The 23227-nt window shown below is 41.8% G+C and overlaps 1 protein-coding gene across 2 annotated transcripts in view; it reads left to right on the forward strand.

Moving 5' to 3' along the window:
- Positions 1–23227, forward strand: part of PLAG1 (PLAG1 zinc finger) — a 41292-nt gene that overhangs the window by 16516 nt on the left and 1549 nt on the right. Inside the window, exons 2-3 of one of the 2 annotated variants that reach the window (XM_044293597.1) lie at positions 15161–15242; positions 22046–22403. In XM_044293597.1, the coding sequence (XP_044149532.1) occupies positions 22162–22403 (242 nt within the window). In that variant the 5' untranslated portion in view covers positions 15161–15242; positions 22046–22161. Of the gene's footprint in view, positions 1–15160; positions 15243–22045; positions 22404–23227 lie in introns of those variants that run through there. The other variant, XM_044293598.1, reaches the window with a different exon arrangement.

Genomic DNA, 23227 nt, shown 5'->3' on the forward strand with positions numbered 1-23227 from the left:
TCTCAAGTTATTTTATGACATTTATTGCTGTCTGCAACGTTTCGGGCCCATTTGGTGCCCTTTGTCAAGCTGGATGGCCGGTCTGTATTTTTACGGCGCACGCCGTAAAAATACAGACCGGCCATCCAGCTTGACAAAGGGCACCAAATGGGCCCGAAACGTTGCAGACAGCAATAAATGTCATAAAATAACTTGAGAATATACCACTGGTAAATAAAGGTTGGTGTTAATTACAAGCCATCCTATTCACTTCAATGGGACGGCTTGTTCCTATACACTTGAATAGGAAAGGGCCGTCTCATTGAAGTGAACGGGGTGGCTTGTAATTGCACCTGCTCACCGCTGCAATGTCGACGGCGAGCAGGTAAACCAATGAAGGGAGGGCTGGATTCGCACAGAGCGCGATCTTCTCTTCAACCAGCTGATCGGCGGGGGTTCCGGGTGTCAGACCCCCGCTGATCTGATGATGATAACCTTTCCTGAGGATAGGTCGTCAATATTAAAACCCCTTTAAGTGGCACACAGGCCCAGAATTACGAGCTACTGTATAGTTTTGGTGGTCTGCTGGCCTCCTGATTTCATAACCTAACCATCCCATCGAAACATCTTCCTGTAGAGTGAATGGACAATTCACCATTTTGAGGTTGCCTTAGATGGTGAAACAGAATTGCTGGATGTAAAATACTGCGCTGAGGTTTTAGGCAGGTGTGGGAAAGCTAGTAGAGTATAGTACATCCTGACGGGACACCTAGGAGGGAGAGTGATTGCCCTCCCATACAGGATGATTGACAGAATGACAGACATCTGTGTACATGCTGATCCAGGAGGGCTGTTAGCCACTCTGTGGACCATTGTATTTATCCCATTCGAGTGAGTGGAATAACACTGCAATAAAAAGGACGGCATTCTGAGTCTGAACATTGGCCCACGTTAACTAATGTGATTGTCCGAAAACTCAGTGCAAATAGTATGTATGTTTGGCACATAGATGTGGCTTCTAAATCAAAATGGGTCAACAAATTACTTCACCTAACTCGCCAAGCATGTCTTAGGGCCTTAGGCTACTTTCACACTAGTGTTTAAGTTTTCCAGTATTGAGTTCCTTCATAGCGGCTCAATACTGGGGGGAAAAAGCTTCAGTTTTGTCCCCTTTCATTGTCAATGGGGTCAAAACTGAACTGAACAGAATGGAATGCTCAAATGCATTCCATTCCGTTTAGTTGCGTTCCCAGACCGGAGAGCAAACCACAACATGTTGTATTTTACTTTCCGTCCTTGGATGCAGAGCAAGAAGTATCCGGCGTTACCCCCCCAATGCAAGTCAATGGGGACGGATCCGTTTTCTCTGCCGCAATAGAAAATGGATCTATCCCCCATTGTTAAAAATAATACAGCCGAATACGTTCATAACGGATGCAGATGGTTGTATTATCAGTAACTGAAGCGGTTCCAGCAAAAACGCTGGTGTGAAAGTAACCTTAGGAAATGAGTGTTGCAATGGCCTTACAAAAATGTCGACATCGGGTAACCAACCAATAGGTGGTATAAAGTTTAGACAGTGTCCAGCCATACACCAGTTTTAATATCCAGCACGAGTCACTGTGATTTTGCATCTTTAGACTGCCTAGTATATAATGGCACATTTATTAAGACATTGTTTTAGACTCCCTATACCTGGTGGTGGATTCTCCAGAGGTATGAAGGGGCACAGGCTTCCGAGCTGTCTTACATTTAGACTATTTTCTACGCTTAAAACGGGCATAGAAAATGGTAAATGAGACTGACCTGCCAGCCCGTCCTCTTCCTCGATCATGTTAAACTCCCTTTTTTTTTTTTTTTTTTTTTTTTTTTTTTTTTTTTTTTTTTTTTAGACCTGGCGTGTCTTTTTTTTTAGTACCTTTGCTCTGTAATATGTGCCGCAAATATGCCCAATTTAGCTGTATTTTTGTTTAATGACCCCCATAATGTCTGCATTTTAGACAGGGTTAGAAAATCTGCTCCGTTGTGCAGTTATATAAACAGTGACTTGATGCTCGCACAAGGCCCTTTTTGCCGAGCAGATCGGAAGAGGAGTCGTGAGTTGGACCCACGACAATCTAATACTGGTAGGCCATACATTTTATAAGGACCAGCATTATGGTAAAAGTAATATACGTTAGCTTTTTTTGTTTAAAAAAAAAAAAAGTAAGGTCCAGAAATAAGTTGCTGTAAAAATTCTGAAGATGTTTAAAGGGGTTATCCAAGACTATAAAATGCACCCCCATATACCCGGGCCCCTCACAATGAATATACTTACCTGGCTCCCGTATGGCGGGAGGAGCAGCCAATAGCGTCCCCCCGTCCCCGCCTGCCATTGGCTTCTCTCCCACCCACACCAGCATTTTTTTTTATCTGCGCCTGGGGAGAAGCAGCAGCGGTGGGGTGGGAACTAGGAGCGGCGTGGGGAGCCAGGTACGTAAATTCATTGTGAGGGGCCCGGCCATATGGGGTACATTTTATAGTCTTGGATAACTCCTTTAAGTTTAGTGCTGAAGAATTTCTTCTTTCTATGCTGCTATGGAAGTATATGACTTGTAATCTGTTGGTGGGGGTCTGGAAGCCATTTTTCTAAATTTGCTAATAACCTCTTTAAGGGTGGCAGATACTCCGCTGATTGGCCATCGTGTAGTTTCGTCTAGCAAATCCAAAGCATTTCCCAGTGCTAGCAAAGTGGATGAGATTTGAGGAAATCAAATCCACGCTCTGCATAAAAAATAAAATAAAATCCTCAGCATAAATTTACCTGCAGTGCAGATTTGGAATATGCAGTATGTCGCTTTATGCTGTAGGGCTCCACCATGGAATTGCAATGGAGAGGATGAAGTCCCCACCATTTTAGAGGTAAAATGCATGTAATTCATGCATTTTAAAAAAATTTTTTTTTTTTTTTGCTGTGGATACTCGGCAGAATCCCCAACGGACGGACTCTGCCACTGTATTATATGTCGCATGTGGGCGTACCCAATTGCTGCTTTGTGCAGCTTATGTAGACCACTTCGCACCGATGTGTGCAATCACTTTGCACCAATCTTCGCTGTGCAATCTGTATTTTTTTTTTTTCTCACTCCCATCACTAGAAATGATTGTTTTTGTCCAAAAAACGCTCGTTTTGAAGGAAGAATTGTATCCATGACTATGACCTGTGATGAAACTACAGAATGTATTAAAAAAAGATTATGCACTCCAAAATATATAACTGAGGTGCCAGTGGAAATGGCAATTCCCAAGAGAGAATTCCCTACAGAGAATTCAGACGTTTCTGTTCGTTCTGGACCTTTTTCAATGGGTCACAATGAAACTGGATGGCACAGTAAGGCCTCTCACACGGGCGTCACGTTTTGGCTTGGGATGCGTCCCGGGTGCGTTGCGGCAAACCCGCGTGAGTAGGTACGCAATTGCGTTCCGTTCAAATTTTATCGCGCGTGTGTAATGCGTTTTGCACGCACGTGATTAAAAAAAAAACTGAATGTGGTACCCAGACCCGATCTTCTCTGAAGTTCAGGTTTGGGTTTTAAGGTTGTGTCGATGTAATTATTTTCCCTTTATAACATGGTTATAAGGGAAAATAATAGCATTCTTAATATAGAATGCTTAGTAAAATAGGGCTGGAGGGGTTAAAAAAAATGTAACTCACCTTAATCCACTTGTTCGTGCAGCCCAGTTTCTCTTCTTTCTTCTTCTTTGAGGAAAAGAACGGTGTGGTGACATCACTGCGCTCATCATATGGTGATGGACCATGTGATGAGCGCACGGATGTCGTCAAAGGTCCTTTACCCAGGTCCTGAAGACAGAAGAGAAGCCGGGCTGCGCGAACAAGTGGATTAAGGTGAGTTAAAAAATAAATAATTTTTTAACCCCTCCAGCGCTATTTTACTAAGCATTCTGTATTAAGAATGCTATTATTTACCCTTATAACCATGTTATAAGGGAAAATAATGATGATCCGGTCCCCATCCCGATCATCTACTAGCAACCATGCGTTAAAATCACACCCGATCCGCACTTGCTTGCGGATGCTTGCGATTTTCACGCAGCCCCATTCACTTCTATGGGGCCTGCGTTGCGTGAAAAACACACAAAATAGAACATGCTGTGATTTTCACGCAACGCACAAGTGATGTGTGAAAATCACCGCTCATGTGCACAGCCCCATAGAAATGAATGGGTCCGGATTCAGTGCGGGTGCAATGCGTTCACCTCACGCATTGCACTCGTGCGGAGATCTCGCTCGTGTGAAAGAGTTCTAAGGCTCTGTTATCCACAGCGCGTTCAAGCTGGAACAGTGAATTTCCTGGTGAGATTCCCTTTAGGACTCGTGCGCAAGACCAGATTCGCATGGATCTGCAAAATATGGATACCTTCCGTGTGTAATCTGTATTTTTCTCACTCCTATCACTAGAAATGACTATTCTTGTCCAAAAACCCTTGTTTTGAAGGGAGAAGTGTATCTATAATTATGACCTGTCATGAAACTAGATTTTCTAGGTCAGAAACTACCTTTTAGTTAGATCTACAATACTCCTTCATTGTCTTGTTTACTTAATAGTGACACAATAGGACACCTTAAAATTATTTAAAATTCGATGCTGGTGAATGATGGTCACCACCAGTTTCAGTCAAAGGTATCCTATTAAACAGTATGCAGTCATCTCTTCAAATGGGTAGTAAAAAGTAAACAAGAACTAATCTGAAGCCCATTAACCCAATGTTAATTTGAGGGCAGTGCTGAAGGCCCCTCCACCAGGGCCATCTCCTTCATCGTTATAGTACAGACCATGAAACTCCCTACTGCTGTAGGTTAGGACTCCTTAGAGCAGAGGACTTGGCAATGAACAGCAGAATCCTTACAGCACAGTAGAGGCAGGCAGACAAACAATCATTTGACTTCTTAGACCAGAGCAGGGACTCCTTGGAAGAGAGCAGGTAGGTTAGGACTCCTTAGACCAGAGCAGGGACTCCTTACTGCAGAAAGGAGGTAAACGGAGACATGGGCCGGATTAGGTAGGTCTGAGTTTGGGTTTCAAGCAATCACTCAACCCTAACCAGCAGTACCAGACACATTGTGGAAACAGAAGTCTAAAGCAAGACAGGACTTCATTAATAAACTGTAGTTTAAATTTTTAAACAAGTTTCTTTGATTTTTGTTGCTTTTTGTCTTTTAAAATATCCTACAGTTTTGTGTCTACAGCTGCTGTGCAGACCTGTGCCTCTGTATACTGTACATGCTACAAATAAACCCCATGTGGTCCGATGCAGCAGTCGTACTACCCCCTAATTCTTGGTAACAAACACATTAACAGCCTATATGTGAATATTCTATGCAATTTTTTTGTTTTTCTTACAAAAAATGGTTAAAATGATATTCTGAATTTCATTTTTTGAAGTCGCGCTGTATTCCACTTCCTGTCCGGCTCTTAACTTCCTTCTTTGTTTGGACTTACAGCACAGCAGAGATTTGGAAATCCGCGCAGATTTATTTTTTCAATCGCATACCCATTGCTGGTACTACGGTTTTTCTACGTGGGAATCTGCGCATATTCCGTAACGCGTGCAGATAGCCTAAGGGGTAGACCTTTCTGCAACTGGAAATCTATTCGACATACAGTGCCTTGCAAATGCATTCACCCGCCTTGACTTTTTTTCGTGTTATGTTACAGTACAGCCTTAAGTTCAATGTTTTGTTAATCAGAATTTTATGTGATGGATCAGAACACAATAGTCTAAGGCTACATGTACACGACAGTGAAAAAAGTCAGTTAAAAATGGACAAACTCAGTTTTTCATGGCCATTTTGCATCAGTGTATGCATCAATTTTCTGTCCGTGTGTCCGTTTTGCATTAGTTTTTCATGTCCGTTAAAAACAGACATAAAAAATTGATGGATTTGATTGGTGGTTATTTCTAGACCCACCCTTCTGAGAACACCCACAGAATGGTAGGCATCCAGCTAAAATAATGACCCCCATAGTGTAGGATTTTTATTTATTTTTTTGCTGCCCCCAAGGCACTGTATCTGAATGGGATTGTGCCTGGAGTACAGACATAGATTTCTGCAAAACTGAGTTCAATTGGAAAGTCACAAAAATGTTTGCAAAAAATCTGCTGTGTGTCCAGATAGTCTGAGTTATGTGTAGGGAATTTCCTGTTGATTCTGCAATGCAAATTACAGTACAATGCGTGGGGTTTAATAGAAAATTAACCATGATGCGTCAAGTGTCCGAGCTTTATACCTGATGTTCCACCATATTTAAGAAGGACTGTAGAGTGTCTTCATTGTTTTTGAAATCCAGTCTAGGGGGCGTTCCATGTGGTAGCAACTTTAACTCTTTAACACGAACCATTACAATAAAAGGCCATATTAATGTATTAGTGTAATAAACCTATATAATGGCACCCTAACAAGCATTTAGGACTCCATCGCCACTGAAGAACAGCTTTTTTTTTGTGTGTGCTAGTTCCTACTGATTATAATGCATACATGGAACGCTACAACTTTCTTTATTGGTTCCTTGCCCTCATACAGCAAGTGTACTGGAGTTACAGTAACACACAGGGGCACATACATTGGCATCCCACCATGCATTAATAAATCTCCACGTGGGTTATCCTTTTTAGCAGGCTCCCAGTTTTGATTAAAAAAAATTTTTTTTTAAGACCTGGTTCCATTTTCTGATGAGAAATCTGAGATGGATAGCTTGAGCTAAACTATTCATAGCAGAGAAGGGCTGAGAAATTATCCTGGGAGGGCATTGTAAGCACTACGAACACAATGTACGCGATAAAAGTTCCAGTATTTCCAGACTTTTTAAAATATGCACATACTTTAACACGTGCTAACTATATAGAATTGCATCGCTATCGTAAACATGACAGATGAGCGATGTAGCTGTTAACCTGCTCTTAAATTGGCTTTGACTCTTGTTCCTCTTTGCTCTAGATCCAGTTGTGTTATGTCATAAAGAGGCAGCGGCATTTTCATTGCCACGCTTTTTCTTCCTTTTGGATAGGCCAATAAAATGAACGCTCTAGTGATACTTTTGTGTGGATTTTGCTCTGAATGTAGGTAAAATCTGCATGTGTTACATGCACATTTTTGGTGTGGATTCACCTTTTGCATTGCAGACATATTTGAAAGTCTGCAGCATGTCCTCAAAGCCACGGTGGAAGAATACGCTGTGAATGAATGAGTTTATTAAACCCTGCTTACTACTATTCTACTGTACAGTCGTAGCCAAAAGTTTTGAGAATTGCATAAATATTGGAAATTGGAAAAGTTTCTGCTTAAGTTTTTATAATAGCAATTTGCATATACTCCAGAATGTTATGAAAGAGTGATCAGATGAATTGCATAGTCCTTCTTTGCCATGAAAATTAACTTAATCCCCAAAAAACCTTTCCACTGCATTTCATTGCTGTAATTAAAGGACCTGCTGAGATCATTTCAGTAATCGTCTTGTTTATGCTACTTTCACACTTGCGTTCGGAGCGGATCCGTCTGTTATTTGTACAGACGGATCCGCTCCTATAATGCAAACGATGGTATCCGTTCAGACGGAACCATCTGCATTATATTTTACTAAAAAAGTCTAAGTACAATTTGTATTCAGACGGATCCGACTTTACATTGCAAGTCAACGGGGGGCGTATCCGTTTGAGAATTGCACCATATTGTGTCACCTTCGAACGGATCCGCCCCCATTGACTTCCATTGTAACTCTGGACGGATCCGTTTGCCTCCGCACGGCCAGGTGGACACCCGAACGCTGCAAGCAGCTTTCGGGTGTCCGCCTGCTGAGCGGAGGACAGACTGTGCCAGACTGATGCATTCTGAGCGGATCCGCATCCACTCAAAATGCATTAGGGCTGCTTGTGAGAGCCTTCAAACGGAACTCGCAAGCGGAGCCCCGAACACTAGTGTCAAAGTAGCCTAACTCAGGTGAGAATGTTGACGAGCACAAGGCTGGAGATCATTATGTCAGGCTGATTGGGTTAAAATGGCAGTCTTGATCTGTTAAAAGGAGGGTGATGCTTGAAATCATTGTTCTTCCATTGTTAACCATGGTGACCTGCAAAGAAACGTGTGCATCCATCATTGCATAAAAATGGCTTCACAGGCAAGGATATTGTGGCTACTAAGATTGCACCTCAATCAACAATTTATAGGATCATCAAGAACTTCAAGGAAAGAGGTTCAATTCTTGTTAAGAAGGTCCAGCAAGCACCAGGATCGTCTACTAAAGAGGATTCAGCTGCGGGAACGGAGTGCCACCAGTGCAGAGCTTGCTCAGGAATTGCAGCAGGCAGGTGTGAGCGCATCTGCATGCACAGTGAGGCGAAGACTTTTGGAAGATGGCCTGGTGTCAAGAAGGGCAGCAAAGAAGCCACTTCTCTCCAAAAAAAACATCAGGGACAGATTGATCTTCTGCAGAAAATATGGTGAATGGACTGCTGAGGACTGGGGCAAAGTCATATTCTCTGATGAAGCCTCTTTCCGATTGTTTGGGGCATCAGGAAAAAGGCTTGTCCGGAGAAGAAAAGGTGAGCGCTACCATCAGTCCTATGTCATGCAAACAGTAAAGCATCCTGAGACCATTCATGTGTGGGGTTACTTCTCATCCAAGGGAGTGGGCTCACTCACAATTTTGCCCAAAAACACAGCCATGAATAAAGAATGGTACCAAAACACCCTCCAACAGGAACTTCTTCCAACAATCCAACAGTTTGGTGAAGAACAATGCATTTTCCAGCACGATGGAGCACCATGCCATAAGGCAAAAGTGATAACTAAGTGGCTCGGGGACCAAAAGTTGACATTTTGGGTCCATGGCCTGGAAACTCCCCAGATCTTAATCCCATTGAGAACTTGTGGTCAATCCTCAAGAGGCGGGTGGACAAACAAAAACCCACTAATTCTGACAAACTCCAAGAAGTGATTATGAAAGAATGGGTTGCTATCAGTCAGGAATTGGCCCAGAAGTTGATTGATGGCATGCCCAGTCGAATTGCAGAGGTCCTGAAAAAGAAGGGCCAACACTGCAAATACTGACTCATTGCATAAATGTCATATAATTGTCGATAAAAGCCTTTGAAACGTATGAAGTGCGGGTAATTATATTTCACTACATCACAGAAACAACTGAAACAAAGATCTAAAAGTAGTTTAGCAGCAAACTTTGTGAAAACTAATTGTGTAATTCTCAAAACTTTGTCACGACTGTACATTTCTTGTGGGTTCCCAAGTTTACCCTAACTCGTACCAAAACATACCCTAAGGGTCCATTCACACGTCCGTTGTTTCTTTCCTGATCTGTTCCGTTTTTTGCGGAACAGATCTGGACCAGATCTGGACCCATTCATTTTCAATGGGTCCTAAAAAAAAAATCGGACAGCACAATGTCTGATTTTTTTTTTTTTCAGGACCCATTGAAAATGAATGGGTCCAGATCTGTTCCGCAAAAAACGGAACAGATCAGGAAAGAAACAACGGATGTGTGAATGGACCCTAAGGGTACCTGCAAACAATGCGGATTTTCATATGGAGAAAAAGTAGCGTAATACAATACCAGCAAAGTGTATGAGATTAGACAAATATCATGTACACTTTTTTCCTTAAAGGGAGTCTTTTTCACCTAATCTGAGCGTTTTAGACCGCTAAAATCAGGTTATAGACTTTGACCCTCATTACAATCGTACATCGCCCAGTAACACCGCCCCTGGGCACCTTCAGAAGATCATTTGCATAAGTTTAAAAAGTGTTATTTTCATTATCTGGACGAGGGACACTGAAGAGAAAGGTACGATTGTAATGAGGGTCAAAGAGTCTATAACCTGATCTGAGCGGTTTAAAACGCTCAGATTAGGTGAAAGACTCCCTTTAAATCTGCATCGTGTGCAGCCACCCTAAGTTTGTCTATCGCTTGCAAGGGATGCAAGATCCACTCCCTTTAAAAGTGGCTGCACACACTGAAGATTTATGTTCAGAAAATCTGCATGAGATTCGCACCAAAACTGCACAAAAGAAAGCACATAATTCCACGCTATTTATCAAGTTTTTGGTGCAGATTTCATGCAGGTTTTCAGCAGATCTCACCCTTAGGGCTCGTTCCCACAACCATGCCTTTTTTGCAGTCCGCAAATTGCGGATCCGTAAAAAATGGATGCAGCCTCTGTGCCTTTTGCAATTTGCTATACGGAACAGGAGGCCCATTAGACATGCCTATTGTCCACAAAACAGACAAGAATAGGACGGGACTCATAATTTTTGCGGGGTCACGGAACGGAGCAACTGATGCAGACAGCACACAGAGTGCTGTCCACATCTTTTGCGGACCCATTGAAATGAACAGTTCTGTATGCAAAATACGTTCGTGTGAACAAGCCCTTACATTGAAATGAAAATTGCAACAAAAATTAACATGCTGCAGAATTCAATTCCGCACAGCAGGTCAATTTCTGCACCTTAGAAAAAAGTCTACGTCACATTTGTCTAATCTCATACATTTTGCAGGTACTCTACTACACGGTGGTCTTATCTTCAGACTTTGTGTATAATTCCTACGGCTAGTTTTACTATGACAACACACAGTCCTGACTTAAACCCAATTATTTCAATGGAGACTAGTCATTTAATCAGTACCTGTTTTAGAATTTCCCTCTTTGTAAGTGAATTATTGGTAAAAATAAATAAATAGGTAAAATTGAGGTATTGTGTATAAAGGAAATACAACCCCAATTCCAAACAAGTTGGGGGCACTGTGTAAAAATCGATGTAAATTAAAGCAGAATGCAATGATTTGCAAATCTCCTAGACCAGTGATGCCCAACCTACGGCCCGTGGGCCAAATCCGACCCGCGAAGCTGTGTCATGTGGCCCGTGCGACTCCCTGGAAAAAGTCTAAGGCGTACCAATACGCCTTAGACTTTTTCCCCACATTCATCAGCGCAGTGAGCGATGCTGCCTGTGCCTCAAATAACCAATAACAAAGCTCCTTACAGCAAGGAGCTTTGTTTATTGGTTAGTATGAGCGCACCAGAGCAATAAAAGTTGGGTCGGGCAGGGGAAGCCAATGGGAGCTGGAAAGAGGAGGGGCGGGCTCCTGTGGCCGCTCTAGTAAGGTGAGCGGAGCGCGCTGCCCAAGGACCTTGGGCAACGTGATGGCCACTGGAGAGGTAACTAGCATGGACTCGTGTCTGGTCCCCGGTGAACCTTCTCACCACTCCTCCTGTCACCTCACTAGTGACCCTGCTTCCCCCTTCCTCCTGTCACCCCACTAGTGACCCTGCTTCCCCCTTCCTCCTGTCACCCCACTAGTGACCCTGCTTCCCCCTTCCTCCTGTCACTCCACAGGGAAGAAGCTGAACAGACTCCACCATGATGGGGTCCGTACAGTTTCCGTTCGTGATCCTGTCTTTTTACCGGACACAAGTGCTGCATACAAGGCTTTTTTTGTCTGGTCTTTCGACAATCTGCTACAGAGGCTCCAAACGCAGCCTCCAGCGCCGATTTGAAGGCCTACGTATTATGTATTTTAGTAATGCTCACACATGCCCCCTCACAGTGTTTGCATGTCTTTCTGGCAAAGCTACCTGGTTCTGGCCCGCAAAATTTATACCATGTCCTAGTGCAGCCCTCAAGACGAAAAATGGTTGGGCACCACTGTCCTAGACCAATATTTCTTCCACTATAGTGCATAGAATACATGTCAGATGTTGAAAGTGAGACATTTTACAATTTCATGAAAAATAATTTACTCATTTAGAACTTGATAGCAGCAACGCATCACAAAAAATAGTCTAGGGATTTTGGCTGCTCAGCAGTCCTGGGTTTTCTTGGAATTTGCATTGTAGAAAATGATACTAACCTGTGAGACTACCAAATGACTATCAAACATGGATCCCTTGGTTTTAGCAGTATATTTCAAGAAAAACATAAAGTTAGACTGTAGTCTATGATTATCTTGGTCTGTTCCACCTTTTTCCCAATGTACAATTCCATTTTACATTCCTTGTGGAAACTATCTTCATGGATGCCCTACTAGTGTTGTATATGGCAGCCTATAGTCTAAGTGCATTTGCAGTGGGGGGTGAACAGACATCACAACAGGCACTGTTGGAATATCTCTGTGCCATATGACAAAAGCATGTTACATTCTAGAGGAAATATTGGTCTCTTTAAACATCCTCATGTTTTATATTTGGGTTTAATTTACATTCATAGCCTAAAAAATGTTTCTGGGCCATAACTAGGAGCCTTTTGGGCATGCACGTAGCTAGAGGTGGTGAAGAGGTAGCAATTACACCCGGGTCCTGGCGTCTGAAGATGGGATCGACCGATATTGATTATATTATTATTATTTTTTTTATTTTTTTATTTTTTATTTTTTTTACTAACAGCCCCCTTAGGGATTAGAATCCTTGTCCTATTCACCCTCATAGATCTCTATCAGGGTGAATAGGACCTCACACTGTCCTTGCTGCTCTGTGCTCTGTGCACACAGCATCAGGGATGTTACCATGGCAGCCAGGGCTTCAATAGCGTCCTGGCTGCCATGGTAACAGATCGGAGGCCCAGCATTACACTGCTGGGGCTCCGATCAGAACTGCCAGTGAGGAGGAGGGGCAAGGTGACCCTGCGGCTACTGCCACCAATGATTAATACTAGGGGGCTTGGGTGGGGAGGCGCACTACGCCACCAATGAAGATAACTCAATTCATATATAGGAGGCGGGAGCTGGCTGCAGAATCACATAGCCGGCTCCCACGGATCGCAGCTACCGCTCAGAGGTCGGGAGCCGGCTATGTGATTCTGCAGCCAGCTCCCGCCACCTGTTAAATTTGAATGAATGAGAGAGTTATCTTCATTGGTGGCGCAGTGGCCACAGCCCCTCCCCTTCTCTTGTCCTCCCTCCTCTGACTGGTGGCAGTGACAGCAGCAGCACAGGGGAAGGGAGACACTGCTTCCTTCTCCCCTGTGCTGCTGAGGGAACACGGATCGCGCTGAGAGCAGCGCGATCCTTGTTCCCAATACGTTATCAGTATATCGTCGAAATAGATGCCGATATCGATAACCTTCAAAATCCTGAATATCGGCCGATAATATCTGTAAAACCGATAATCGGTCGATCCCTACTGAAGAGGTCCTTTAAAGGGGTTGTGCAGCCATTACATATTAATGATCTATCCTCAGAATAGGTTGTCAATATCTGATCAGTGGAGGTCTGATCTTCGTCACCCCCACCGATCAGCTATTTGAAGAGGAGGTGGCGCTCCATGCGAGCACTGGTTCCTCTTCAAGATTATACTACGCGTCCTCTCGCTTGCGGCGGAGCAGTATAATTATAAGTGCTCATCTCGTTTAAGTGAATGGAACAAGCACTGTAATTACACAGCGCCGCCGAGACTTCCAAGATAACGCACAGTGTAATGTTGAAGGGAAGTAGCGCTCGCCACCTCCTCTAAAAACGGTTGATCAGAGGATGCCGGGAGTCGGACCCCCACTGATCAGATATTGATGATCTGTCCTGAGACAAACCCCTTTAAAGTCTATGTGCACCATCATGGGCAGTTTTTTATTTGTATTTTGCTCATTTTGGACTAAAAATCTTTTTTTTTTTTTATTGGTCTTTATTAAAATTATTGAGCTGTTCTGTCACAAAGGGTTAACTGTTTTTCTAGCTGTGTGACTGGTACTTTTTACTTTCACTTTGTGCAGGTCATCTAATAAATCTTATCGCTAAATTACAAAAATGTCATAAACACTTATTTGAGCCACATTCTTATCAGTAAGCTAAGAATTGCGCTATAATGAGTGTTTATAATGTCAGAGATAAGGAGCCGGCAGCTGAGCTGCCTGATGGAACAGAGTGAAAATTCAGATCCTGCTACTAGAGGAACTCAAGGCTGCACAGAGACCGGGGTTCAAAATTTTTACTGGACCAAATGAAAACATGAACTTTATCTCAAAATTAGTACAATGCCATAATTATAATAAAAACATATATATATTCCCCAAAGCTGTACATAGCCTATCATGACCCTTCTGCTACGTGAAAATTCACCAGTATTCTAAATGGAACTTCAGCTACCTCTTTCAGCCAGAAGGTTACAACATGCAGGTTACCCTATTTTAGGATGCACATGTTTTGGGACTTCCATCTAAAATTAGACATGTAACTATACTCCTTGTATTTACTATGGTACTATGTACCATTACCTGTTAATGTGAATTGACAGCTTAAATATATAATATATATAATTTTTTTATTTTTTTTAAGACCCAAAAATGCAGCACACCACATTCCTGTATCCAATAAAAATATATTATTTTTTATTATTATTTTACAATGCTAGGAATTAAAAAAATACAAAATATATATATTATAAATTTATTTTTCCTAGCATTGTAAAAAAAAATACTTTTTATTACTTTTTTATTATATCGGATTCCAAAATGTGGTGAGCTGCGTTTTTGTATCTTTATTTTTTTTCTATATACGTCAGAGGCATAAAACATTATATATATATATTTTTTGTTTCCAGATTTTCACCACCACACTGCTATAGATTATGCATAGTTTTGAATTTGGTTTAAGACCATGTCAAAATTAATGTTAAAATTAGGGTAAGGCTGAATGCACACGGCCGTTTTCAGCGGCCGAGAGCGGTCCATGGTAACACCGCCTGGATTCCTGTTGAGAGCAGGAGCGCACTGCATCATTGGTTGCTATGATGCCGTGCGCTTCATGCCGCCACTGCACTACAGTAAAGCGGTGGCATGAAGCGCACGGCGTCATAGCAACCAATGACTCCGTGCGCTCCTGCTCTCAACAGGAATCCAGGCCGTGTTACCACGGACCGCTCTCTGCCACGGAACACGGCCGTGTGCATTTGGCCTAAGTAGTAGGCGTGTAACCTGACTTCTTCCCAACGGCTTGTTTTGATGGCCAATGCGCTATTACATGACCTGAAGTGGCCCTCTTTTGTGATGAACAACTTTTTTAAATTAAAAGGAACAGGTAGGATAATGTTGTTTGAAGATGATCACTAAATTCACATATTGCACTCTGTAAGGTTTTGCTTTAATATGTTGCTTAAATAATATGCTATCATTGTGCTTTCACAGATCTAAGAAAATGGGAACTTCTACCGTCTGGTCTCCTCCAAGAAGTAATAGCGGGACAGGTTAAGACCAGAAACCAGCTAAAGTGAGTCCAGGTGTAAATCCATCGGAATCTAGCCAAAATAAGTTTTAAGTATGATTTTTCTTTTTCTTAATAGGCTAGTATTTCATAACCATTGAGGACTTTATTTTGCTCTGACATAAGGATTAAAACCGATTAAAAAAATTAGCAAATTCAAATGACTTGAAAGTTGATCTGCATTACAGATTTTGAAATCCCCAGCATGTCAATTGTTCGTGCAAGTTTTCAAGATCTGAGGCAAATCCATGTCAGAATCTGCAAGTAACACATGCAGATTTTGGTGCAGAAGTGCAGCAAAAACCAAACAAAAATCCACATACACTGCATGAACATACCTGCACCATGTGTGGGTACCCCCTCTATCATATCGAGATTCTTTATTCTGAGATCATGGTAATTTTATTTGCATTAGGTCTTTCTTTGCTTTGCTTTTATCAAATTATTATATATTTTTTTTTTTACTGCACCCAGTGTTTCTGGATCACACACTTTTAAATTGTTGTAATATATAAAAAATGCAAGAAGTCAGAACTGTAGTTAAATTCCTGTGATGTGAAAGAAATGCCATGAAGATGTTTGATGCAGTTTTTTGAGTCAAAGCTAGAAGTAGATCCAGCAGGCAGGAGAAGTTCTTTTTCATTCCCATTCCTTTTGAATCCATTTTTCTTGGGCTCAAAACGGCTGTATTAAAAAAAAAAAAAAAAAAATGTGAGAAATCGCCAGCATACTATGTATTTGTGTGTAATTACCTTCAATATGACAGTCATCTTTAGAATATATTAAGTCCACCCAAAATATATGTATTTAAAGGTAGTCTGTCACCTTTTAAAATGTGTTTTCGAGTTAAGTATACTGCAAAGTAGGGTAGGTGCCCTAAAACATGACATAGTAACATAGAGGGAGATTTATCAAACTGGTGTAAAGTAGAACTGACTTAGTTGCCCATAGCAACCAATCAGATTCCTCCTTTCATTTATCACAGCTCCTTTAAAAAAATGAAAGTATGAATCTGATTGGTTGCTATGGGATACTAAGCCAGTTCTACTTTACAGTAGTTTGATAAATGACCCCTTAAGACTGAAAAAAGACATCTGTCCGTCTAGTTCAGCCGGTTATCCTGCAAGCTGATCAAGAGGAAGGTAAAAAACCCCATGAGGTGGAAGCTAATTTTCTTCCTTTTAGGGTACTTTCCCACTTGTGGTGTTGGATTCCGGCAGGCATTTCCATCGCCGGAATTGCCTGCCGGCAATCTTTATGCAAACGGACACCACAACAGTCAATCCGGTTGTCATCCGGGGAAAAAAGGATCCGGTATTTATCTTTATCACATTTTTAAAGGTCTGTGCATGCGCAGACCGCAAAACCGTTTCAGTTTTTCTGGAACATCTGGGGCCGGATCCGGCATTAATACATTTCAATGGAAAATAATGCCAGATCCTGCATTCCGGCAAGAGTTCCAGAATTGTGGACTGAGAAAATACTGCAGCATGCTGCGGTATTTTCTCTGTCTAAAAACCGTACAGTGACTGAACTTAAGACATCCCGATGCTTACCGAACGGATTTCTCTCCATTCAGAATGCATTAGGATAAAACTGATTTTTTTATTTCATTTTCGGTATTGAGCCCCTAGGACGGAACTCAATACTGTAAAAGTTTAGCGCAAGTGTAAAGGTACCCTAAGGGGGAAAAATTCCTTCCCAACGCCAATCAGGAAATTAGAATAACCCCTGGATCAGCGACCCCTCTCTAGTAACTAAACCTGTAATATTATTACACTCTAGAAATACATCCAGGCACCTTGTGAACTCTTTTAGTAAACTCACCATCACCACCTCCTCAGGCAGAGAGTTCCATAGTCTCACTGCTCTACTGTAGTCCACCCATTCCAGTTATTACTTTAGTTGCCTTTCTCTGAACCCTCTCCAGCTCTGTCTACCTTGTTAACAGAAGCCCAGAACTGTGCACAATACTCAATTTGTGGTATGACTAGTGATTTGTAAAGTGGTAGGACTATGTTTTCATCACAGGCATCTATGCCCCTTTTGATGCGACCCATTATCTCATTTGCCTTGGCAGAAGCTGCCTGACACTGGTTTCTAGAGTTAAACTTGCTGTCAAGTCCTTTTCCATGTCAGTGTTACCCAGTGTTTTACCATTTAGTATGTATGGGTGACTTGCATTATTCCTTCCCATGTGCATAACCTTAAATTTGTCAGTGCTAAACCTTATCTGCCACTTCTCTGCCGAAGCCTCCAATCTATCCAGATCCCTCTGTAACAGTATATTGTCCTCTTCAGTGTTAATTACTTTACACAGTTTAGTATTGCAAAAATAAAATGTACTCCACTAGTGACAGTTACCCAATCTGAGTGTCCCATTAATTACCACCTTCTGTTTTCTATCACCGAGCCAGTTATGTACCCACATACAGACATTATCCCCCAATCCAAGCATTCACATTTTATATACTAACCTTTTATGTGGCATTATCAAATGCTTTGGAGAGGTCAAGATATATACGACATCCAGGGGTGTAACTACCATAGCGGCAGACCATGCGACTTCTGTGGGGCCCAGAGCAAGAGGGGGCCCATTCTTAGTTGGGATTATATCCTCTTCTAACTTGGTCAGATCTCTACCCTCTAAAGGAACAACTTTTAGAAAATAAGCAGTGGAAAAATGGCCCAAGAGTCATTGAAAGGGGTTTAGGCAGACACCCTTCTGCCCTGTGTGGGGGGCCCTGGTTTGATCCTTGCTATGGGGCCCGTACTTCTCTATGTACACCATTGACGACATCCATTCACTCACGCCAGTCAAGTCTAGAACTTGCGTCCTCATAGAAACTGAATAAATTAGCTTGACATGATGGATCCCATAGGAAGCCATGCTGATAGGGCGTTATACACTTATTTTCATTGAGGTACTCCTGGATAGCATTTCTTAGAATACCTTCAAGCAGTTTATCATTGACAGATGATAAACCATAGGTTTCATTTTTTAAATGGAAAGAAGTTTTGGTGCACCATTGTTCTGCAATAAAGAAAGCAGCCATTCCCCTTCTTGTTTGATTGACAGCCCCTAACAGTTTACAGTCCGTAGTGATGACGCAGGGGAAGCCATGTGCACCGAAAACCTTATTTGAATGAAAGAAGCATTTTTAAGAGGACTGGATTTTCACAAGACATGTATGTATAGGTTTCTGGGCACCTACTGTAAATGGAGGTATCCTTACTTTGAAACTTTGGAGGTGACCAGCTCATTTTATACTAACCTTTTGTGAGATCCAGAATGCTGTTCCGACAGTGCAGTGGTTAGTCCGGGCGAGTCTCAGCATATCTGAAGGGTTGCAGCTGGATCTCCGGGTCTCCTTTATAATTAAATGGGTAGCACGGCATTCATGTAGTTTCTGGTAATGCCGGATCCAAAGAGCAGCCTGCCAGATCTCACGAACGCTAGTCTGAAACTAGCCTAAACATGCCGGAGAGGTGTTTTACAAAATCACATCATAGACTACTGTTTTTTTTTTTAAAGCTATAATGAACTCAGACTTATGTGAGCACTCTGAGATTCTCTGCAGGGAATATTTGAATGGCTCTTTTGCTTAGAATATTGGGGTGCTTCTACTGCCATTTGTTGTCCATAGCAGCTACTCACTGAGCAGCTTTCATTATTCAAGAGCACAATGCAAAAAGAAAGCTTAGCTGTGACTGGTTACAATAAGCAGAAAAGACAGATGGGGTAACTTATCAAACTTGTGTAAAGTAGAACCAATCCGATTCCACCTTTTTGTTTTCCAAAGGAGCTGTCAAAAATGAAAGGTGGATTCTAATTGGTTGCAATGGGCGACTAAGCCAGTTCTACTTTACACCAGTTGATAAATGGCCCCAAGATTTTCTTAGTTTAATAAATTTGCACCATGGTGTCAATGGTTTTGAGTAACTGAAACCTCTGAGTAGTGCTGAATTGGTTTGAACAGGTCTAAAAAGTGTGGCTTTCTTTTTGTTCTAAAAATTACTGGTGGTCCTAGCTCATGCACTCCTTGAATCTTCTGACTCCTGTATATGACCTCTCAGTTGATCAAAGTTATAGAGACACTTCCATCTGAAAGGAGTATCTTCTTTTTTAACTTGATATTAATAGAAAACTTTTTTTAAGATTTTTTTTTTTCCTTTTTCCTTTCTAAAAGTACTGTGCCAATTAAAAAATGAAATGCAAAATCATGTCCTTCTGTAGGAGACCACACAGAAAGATAAAACTCCTATATAGATAATTTATGCTGCTACTGTAAGACATTGTTATCTGTTAGTAAAATAGTAGATGAGTAGATTTGGGATGACAGCATGACAACTTAATTTTTTCCTAGGCCTGGAAAAAAAAAAGCCCACAGAAGTGCATTTTACTTATCCGTGTAGTGTGAGAGTCACTAATTGAGTCACTCTTTTCTAGTCAATGTGATAGTTGAGTAAAGCTATTTATTATGATAAAAATTCAGTCAAAGTAGGAGGTTAAAAGCAGAGACAGGAAGTAAAATACAGGGTGTGACTTAAAAAAAAAAATATATATATCCCCAAAACCATCCACCTGTTCTTTGTGTAAAAAAGAAAAAAAAAATTGATAGCAAATCCACATGCAGGCTGTTAAAGGGGTTGTGTAGTCTTTATATTGATGACCTATCCTCAGGATAGGTCATCAATATCTGGCAGGTGGCCAGCACCCCACGCAATCAGTTTTTTTTTTTAAGAGCTCCATGTGAGTGCTACTTCCTCTTTATTACTCATTCTCTCACATGGAGCACCGCTTTCTCTTCAAACAGCTGATTGTTGGGTGTGCCAAGTGTCAAACCCCCACTGATTAGATATTGATGACCTATCTTGACGATCGGTAATCAGTATAAACAGGCTGCACAACCCCTTTTAATATGTGATTAGAAGTGTTGATGGTATTGTCCGTTTAAAGGGGACCTGTTATCAACTTTATGCTTCCCATACTAAAGGCAGCATAAAGTAGAGACAGTTGAGTTGATTTCAGCAGTTTTTCTTTTCAAAGTTAAAAGTGGTTGCCGAGAACAAACATCACAACCGTTGCAGACTAGGCCTGGAAAAAAGTCATGGCCAGCTGAGAAGAGTCTTGGTTATTTATGAAGTCCTGCTCTCCTGCCCACCTGCTGAAGACTGACAGGCTTCTACCTAGTTTTCGCCCGATCTCTCTAGGATAGAACTGCCAATCATCAGCAGATGGTGAGAGAGCAGGAGATTATGAATAACCATGACTCTTCTCAGGTAGATTTGACTCCTTTCAAGGCCTGGGCTGTAATGATTATAAAGCTGGTTCTTTGCAACCACTTACTATTAGCTCATGAGTGACACACCAATGAACTCAGCATTTCTGTCGCTATTTTATGCTGTCCTCAGTGAGGTCAGCATAAAGTTGATGACTGGTTCCTTTTAAGTGATTTTTCACCTTTTATTCCCACTTAGACATTTGGGGGCCCTTTCAGATAGAAGTGAACAGAGAGCAATACGTGCATGGCCACCTCTTCACTCCTTGCAGTCAAAAGGCTGAGCTGTGTTCTTGCGATGACTATGGTTCCCACCTCTGGAACCCGCACCTATTGGACACTTATGGCATATCCTGTGGATATTCCATAAATATCCAGATGGAATAACCCATAAAGGGACTAATATAGTGTTATATAGTAGCAGCTACAGCAGTCCAAAAATGGAGCAGCTGGTTAATATTCATCTTCAAGCAGTAGACTGTCTTTTGTGTGTGTCACAACTGCATATCTACCACCAATGGCATTTTAATTTTTCTGGGTAAATATGGAAATGAGTTGGTATACATTTGAATAAATTGTGCCCTAGAAAAAAGGATGGCTTGCAGTATTTTAAGGGTTCCTGCTATAACAGATAACTAGAGACCTGGGGCTTTTTGGCAGTTTACCAATTTTGAGCTGTTAGATGAACTAGTGTTTGTCCGACTGCAAAAAATGCTACAGAACTGTATGAGAACAATATATGCGTGTTGACACAAAATTTTAAAGGGAGTCTGTCAGCAGTCTGTCGGCATAACTGCTTACAGTGCTAGGTAGGGGCTGTGGAGAGCTGGGTCTGAGTATTTATTTAGCGGCATCACTGTTTGGCCCCTTTTTATACGAGCGAGTTCAATGCATCGGGCTCGCAGCATGAGTATGCAGCAGCTCCCGTCCTGACCTCCCAACACTGACGGAGTCACATAGCATTATGTTGATTTTATGATGCTATGTAACCCTTACAGTTCTATCAGTGCTATCCAATACATTCCAGAACTGTAAGGGTTACATAGCATCATAAATCCAATATAATGCTATACGACCCCGTCAGTGCTGGGAGGTCAGGATGGGTTAGTTAGAGCAACTGACACGCGCTGCGAGTCCAATGCGTGGAACTCGCTCATGTGAAACCAGCCTTACTAGACCTTTTTATTCCATTCGCTGCTCCCCACACAAATGCCCTTATGACATTAAATTTCTCTCTGCAGTGGGACGTTCCACAACCCTTACCCTCTGTTTTAAGTGGTGTCCGAAGCGTTCTCCTGGTTGGATGCTACAACAGACACTCAGAGCAGAGGGTCAAAACTGCCAACAGACTCCCTAATCTTACTTATAAATTCATTACTAAGTTTTGCTTGCAACCAAATATTCTGCTTTGTGTGTGTGCGTTTTTTTTCTTCTTTTTTTGTTAATGCTTACAGTGGCAGTGCTTAATTTATTTAGATTGCAACTCCATTGCATCATAGTTATTTTATATCATTTTTCTTTTTTCAGTCCCCTTTTGATTTTTTTCCGACCACATGGAACTTGCGAAGCCACCAAAAACGCTGTCACTTAGTGGAGTTGGGCAGTTGCCAGTTGTCCAACAAGAAGGCCTGGTTTAGGCTGCGATGGCCACTGTCATTCCCGGTGATTTGTCAGAAGTAAGAGATACCCAGAAAGTCCCTTCAGGGAAGCGTAAGCGTGGTGAAACAAAACCAAGAAAAAACTTCCCTTGCCAACTGTGTGACAAGGCATTTAACAGTGTTGAAAAATTAAAAGTCCATTCATACACTCACACAGGAGAGAGGCCCTACAAGTGCACGCAGCAAGACTGCACCAAGGCCTTTGTTTCTAAATACAAATTATTAAGGTATACCTTCTAATTTCTTTTATTGCTTACATTAAAGAAAATTCAGATTTACCTAGAGTGCTGGGACAGGTGCTTTCTGCACCCCCAAACTCCTATCATATTTTGGTGCCTTGTTTTGTGCCTGTTAATGCATTGCCTATGTCATGTGCCAACATATAGGGGTGTAGCAATAGAGGGTTTAGCGGTAGCTGTTTCATCCAGGCCCTGGTACTTGAGTCCTAAGGGCAGCTTTGTCATATAAGAAGACATGTAAGTATTATAAATGGACACTTTTGTGTGGAGTGCCGGCTACTAAAACTGTTGTCCAGTGTAGCAAAAAATTTTGGGCAAAGTGCTCAGAGTGATTTAAAACGAAGAATGTATACTCACCCTTACGATCCCCCACTGCTGCCTTACGTATGCTTGCTGGGGTCCCTACTGGTCCCTCCTTTCTGGCCTGGTCTTGACAGGCAGGAAAGACCCACTTGGAACATCAGAACAAGAGCAGCAGGGATCAATGAAGGTAAGCACTAATTCTTTTAAACCACTCTGAGTCTTCGCAAAAAAATTTGCCCCACCAGGCACAAGCCCCCAAGAAGAAAAGCAGTGGGTCAGGATGATTAGTCATATGATCCTGCTACAACTTCAGAATGTGGTACCAGAATGAATTAGGCATTTGGGGGTGAGGGAAGCTCCCAGTACTCTTGGCCAAAATCTGTTTGTTTGCCCACATTTTTTTTCTGTACATTGCTACCAATTTACCATCTTTATTATTATTAATTTGGAAAATAACTTAATGTACAAAATTTTATTGCCATCATTATTGAAATTTAAATGCAAAGCCA

This window comes from Bufo gargarizans, chromosome 5, assembly GCF_014858855.1.
Source record: "Bufo gargarizans isolate SCDJY-AF-19 chromosome 5, ASM1485885v1, whole genome shotgun sequence".
In the NCBI taxonomy this organism is placed as follows: domain Eukaryota; kingdom Metazoa; phylum Chordata; class Amphibia; order Anura; family Bufonidae; genus Bufo; species Bufo gargarizans.